Raw genomic sequence first — 5,482 nt, 5'->3', positions numbered from 1 at the left:
TAGAGATATGACTGGCACGATTCTATTGTTAAAGGAAAAGTGTGATGTACAGGGGCAAGCCATTACTAATTTGAGGTGGAGAAAATATATTTTAGATTTAAAAGTTAAAAATTACAGCCCAACTTTGTGACAATGTCACAATAAATAATTGCTTGTTTTTAAATAAAACCATTTGGTAAATAATATATTATGATGGACTCACGTTAGCATCACTAGCTGTGAAATCGTCTTTAAGTACTGTATTGACGTTAACCAATAGCTGACCAATGGTCAATTTTGTCCTCAGAGAAAGTTATACACCAGATCAATTGTTAAATTTTACTATACACTTCATTTTAAGATTGAGGTTTCTTTTTTTCTAATAATTTTCATTAATTTTATCCATCAAAATCCTGGAAATAATGTTATGTTAATAAATAATTTTGCTGGTAGTTTTAAAAATTATATTTTGTTCAAACAGTAATAATAATTCTGACTGCTAATAGAAGGGACATCACCATTAACTAATATTATTTAGTATAATGTATATACTTTGCCATTAACCTTTTTTCTAGTTCAGTCATTAACTTTGTTTTCCTACACCAAGGTTGTGACATTTTGTGGTTTCTAATGCTACCAGACAAAATATAGTGTGATAAAATTCATGACATGTGCCCATCCAGCAGCAGTCTTGTCAACAGCTTACTTTTCATTGATCCTTCTCTAGACATATTTATCAATGTTGCAAAAAATAATCAAGATTCAGCCTGTACAGTATGGATTATTCCAAGATCGGCAGTACAATCTATATTCGGTGGTTTATTATTTAAAAAGCCATTTATTGTGTGCATATTAATGGCGTACTCTGACTGTCTATGAAATTAAACTTTATTTTTTAATTTTTCATCGGTATATTATTATTATTTTGATAATGTCAACTTATCTCTATTATATTTGATTTGCTAACAGGTGGTTGTATCTATTACTTTTAACTGTAGTCGAGAAAAGCATGTAACTTTATGCAAGATATTTAAATGCTTATTTACTTTAGTTGATCGGTGTGTATCTATATACTATTTCGATTATTGAGTTTATTTTAATTATAGTTTATATGTAATTATTTTGTATTTTTGAATTTGTGTTTCATTTGTGGCCCTTTTGCCAAAGTGGTATTTTTGATAGGCAGCAACTGACTTAGTTGCTGCATATCAAAAATGTGTAATGTTTTTGTGAACATGAAAATATAATTATATAATTTATTATAAATAATCGAAATAAAATTATATTATCAAATGTAAAATAACAATTAAATATATTATATAATTATCTATTATTGTTCTATGTTAAAATGTAAAATGGAAAATTGAATTACAACTTACCTGAGATCATGCTCTATAATGTTAATTAAATTTTTAATATTTAATGTGCTGTTTTATATTGAATTTGCATGTAATTGGTGAATTGATGCTCAATTATTTTGTAAGATTGTCATTTGTTTAATTAGGCGATTAACTGCCATAATATCCTTAAAACGAAAGGCCAGAAAATCTTAAAAGCACCCCCAAAAGATAAATTTTAATAAGTATATGAAGATAATATCCTACTGAATGGTTTTCAGAAACATTACAAGGAATTGTTCCTAGATATATTTATTTAGACCCTTTAAAACTTGCTTTTTGAAATGTTAAATGATTGGGAAAACTGGCATTATTTTAAAATGATATATAAAATCAATGTTTTCTTTACAATAGGCAAAACATACTTATAATGTATTATATAAAGCTGTTTTTCTGCCTATTGTCGACTGCTGTTGTATTTGACTGTGTTTTGTTTTCATGATAACTATAGAACAATCTTTATTTTCATATATGAATTTTGCTTTTCATGCTACTACTTATTGTAATAAAAAATATCAAAGTTTAAAACAGCTTTAAACAGTCGAATACGGGTGCCATTATACTATATACAGTGTGCCGTATGTGTTTGTGTGGCAGTTGTAAAAAAAATAAATTGTTCAATACGTATTTAGAGTAGCATAAAAGTAACTTTGCAATTAAAATTTTCATTATAATTAAATTAGTTTTGAATGTATAAGTTGTCTTTTTTTGTATTAATGTATCATTTAAGTGCTTACACATGTATTGTATAAACTTATTAATGAACAAAATTAAATTTGTAATAGCAATTTTATACACAAAACAGTATATCTAACAATAAAAATATACAAAAAATAATTTTGTTAACCAGTGGCGTGTTATTCTATGGGCAAAAAATGCAATTGCCTGGGTGGGCCTCCCTAATTCAAATTCAAAGGGGCTTCGTAAAACTATAACATGCCACTGTCATTAACTTATTTCAATTTTTTTACTTTGTTTAATGATTCTTTAAAGTTATAAAAAGTAATAAGATTTACATATTAAGATTTTTGGACTGCAATTTGTAGACCTATAAATTCTCGATCTGTCTTTTTTTAATTTCGAGAACGGAACCCGATACGGAAACCTTAGGGGCAGAAGGCCCCAATTAATTATATAAAAACTTTCCCAGGAAGGTGTTACAGATATGACTGGCATAACTGTGTTGTTAAAGGAAAAGTGTGATGTACAGGGGCAAGCCACTACTAATTTGAGGTGGAGAGGATATACTTTAAATTAAAAAATTAAAAATTGCAGCCCAACATTGTGACAATGTCACAATAAATAATTGCTTGTTTTTAAAAAAAACCATTTGGTAAATAATATATTATGATAGACTCACGTTAGCATCGCTAGCTGTGAAATCGTCTTTAAGTATTGACGTTAACCAATAGCTGACCAATGGTCAATTTTGTCCTCAGAGAAAGTTATACACAATATCAATTGTTAAATTTCACTATATACTTCATTTTAAGATTGAGGTTTCTTTTTTTCTAATAATTTTCATGAATTTTATCCATCACAATCCTAGAAATAATGTTATGTTAATAAATAATTTTGCTGGTAGAGTTTTAAGAATTATATTTTGTTCAAACAGTAATAATAATTCTGACAGTTAATGGAAGGACATCACCATTAACTAATATTATTTAGTATGATTATGATACTTTGAACTAGAAAAAAGGTTAATTGTAGTCATTAACTTTGTTTCCTACACCAGGGTTGGAGAACCTGTGACATTTTGTGCTTTCTAATGCTACCAGACAAAATATAGTGTGATAAAATTCATGACATGTGCCCATGTTGCAGCATTCTTGTCAACAGCTTGCTTTACATTGATCCTTCTCTAGACATAGTTATCAATGTTGCAAAAAATAATCAAGATTCAGCCTGTACAGTATGGATTATTCCAAGATCAACTGTAGAACAGCAGTATAAAGCTCTCAACTTGCACATTTTCCAGTTGGGACTCAAACCAAGCAGTTGTCATCTGACTGCTGGACTCTTTACTTTTGTTTCATCTTTTAATCCAGTTTATAGTTCAACTATTTATTAAAAATGCTTTGCATCATTCAATCTTGGCAGTTTGCAGTGTGTAGAGTACACATTGTTCATATAATACACTATGCTCTTGATCCTTTTGCAATGATTAAGGATCTCATATTCTCCATATCCATTTCATGTACAGTGGATATCAGTATGTGATCATTCTTAAGATAAAAAGGGATGAAAGAATGCAATGTAGTGTAATGTGTGAGATCATTTCTTACCTGTGGTACTGCAATAAAACGTGGCAGTAAATCACTATTTAGAATTTTTGCTTCCTCTGCAGCAGTCCTGTTTCATCAGGATTGAAAATGTCATCTGTACTGTATTTAAAAATAGTATCTTGTCTGTAGTCCATGCACATGCTATGTGCAATGAAACAGTAATGTTTCTCTGCATAAAGATTTTGAGATAATTCCATACTTTTCACAAAATCCCTGCAAAAAAAAGAGGAACTGCCCATGGGACAGTGGCATGCTTGAACATCTTGAAACCAGATAAAAATAACTTTCCGCACATCCTCAAACTGTGTGCTATGCATTTTATTCCTGCTAGATTCAACATTGGATCTTTTTAACTTTTTTCAATGTTGGATGATCTTTTAAAATCATTGACAGAATGGAAAGGGTGATGCCAAACTCCCTTGTAACATCTAATTTTTACTCAGAATCAACTTCTTGTAGAAAGAAGCATTTACTTTGGCATATTTCATTATGTTGTCTGACAAGATTACTTTCAGTGTCTGATGGATCATAACAACAGTGTAGTAAAGTATATTACTCATTTGATACTAAAGTAGTGTAATGATTCGTTTAATATAAAACTCTTATTTACTTCCTCCTTCCTGTAACTTCCTAGTATCATTTCTGTATTCATCTTATTTGGTGGTGGCATTCCTGTCATATGGTCTGAAAGGTCCTGTCACTGGTGTCATTTACTCTTTTATGGGTTTTCTCTTCTAGGTACTTCCAGAATATTCTTATATGGGTAACAAATAATCCAGTCCACCCACCACACCAGCCTTGACTTAGACATGCCCCATTTGTCCAGTCATCTATGGAACTTCATAATCATTTTCATTCAACCTATCCCAGTGTTTTGATATATTGGGAATATTCAGCATAGCGAAAAAACCTTTGGTATTCTGAAATTTATATTGACAGTTCTTAAGCCAAGTCTTACAGGTGGCCAACTTGTACTTCAAATTGTTTGCTATATTGAGGGGTTATCTATGTGTTTAACGGTAAAAAATAAGCACTCTCTCTTCAAATACGCTTTTTAATGTTCTTTAAAACTATATTGTTTGATTTTAAACAAGTACAACAAATCCAAAAAATAAATTTAAATAGTTTGTTGTCATAACAATCACAATCATATTAAATTACAAATATTATTAATTACAAGTATTAATTCCTTACAGATATAGTAAAATATAGTATGAAAATTTAAACAGAATGAATCTTTATTTATTTAAAATATAAATTTTACAATAATTCATAATTTATAATCAGTTTTTACAGTTATCTCTATTACATTAAATATGATAAAGCTAATTTTATTGTGCTTAATTAACATAGGACTGATTAATCCAAAATGAACATCAAGTAAAATCAAACTCTGAATGCCAATTTTTACAAAATTTAAAATTAAAATGGTCCCGGGAATATAAAAGTAAAGTAAAGTAGTTCACTGACCATTTATAGAAGAAAATGTTGCATGCTCTTTGTCATAATGGAAATGTTTGTTAAAAGATTGCAGTGACAAAGTTCAATATCAACATTTTCTAAAGGAAGGTGTGTGGAGCAGATAACCTGAACAATTAAAAAAGAACATTATTTAAAATTGATTCTGAAATATGAATAAATATAGTAATGATTTCAAATAAATGTAATCACTTCCAGCCACTTACCATTGAGTTGATTATCCACAAAGTAATTTTCATACATACATGTCACATAGCTGCTCTATTGGTATGTCAGAAGCCTAAATGATGTCACACAACTCCTGGCTTTAAGTGCTCACAATCAGTTAAATCTATTAAA

General features: G+C 29.3%; 1 protein-coding gene across 2 annotated transcripts in view; it reads right to left on the bottom strand.

Annotated features, from left to right (window-relative positions):
• Positions 1-4,963: 4,963 nt before the first annotated feature.
• Positions 4,964-5,482, bottom strand: part of LOC111613386 — a 9,561-nt gene continuing 9,042 nt past the window's right edge. Inside the window, exons 4-5 of one of the 2 annotated variants that reach the window (XM_023354731.1) lie at positions 5,350-5,474; positions 4,964-5,251 (exon numbers count right to left, since the gene is read on the bottom strand). In XM_023354731.1, the coding sequence (XP_023210499.1) occupies positions 5,469-5,474 (6 nt within the window). In that variant the 3' untranslated portion in view covers positions 4,964-5,251; positions 5,350-5,468. The remainder of the gene's footprint in view (positions 5,252-5,349; positions 5,475-5,482) is intronic. The other variant, XR_002754760.1, reaches the window with a different exon arrangement.

Source organism: Centruroides sculpturatus, unplaced genomic scaffold (genome assembly GCF_000671375.1).
Source record: "Centruroides sculpturatus isolate CEXI.00-Female unplaced genomic scaffold, Cexi_2.0 scaffold1542, whole genome shotgun sequence".
Classification (NCBI taxonomy): Eukaryota; Metazoa; Arthropoda; class Arachnida; order Scorpiones; family Buthidae; genus Centruroides; species Centruroides sculpturatus.
This window is presented reverse-complemented; position numbering and strand designations above follow the sequence as displayed.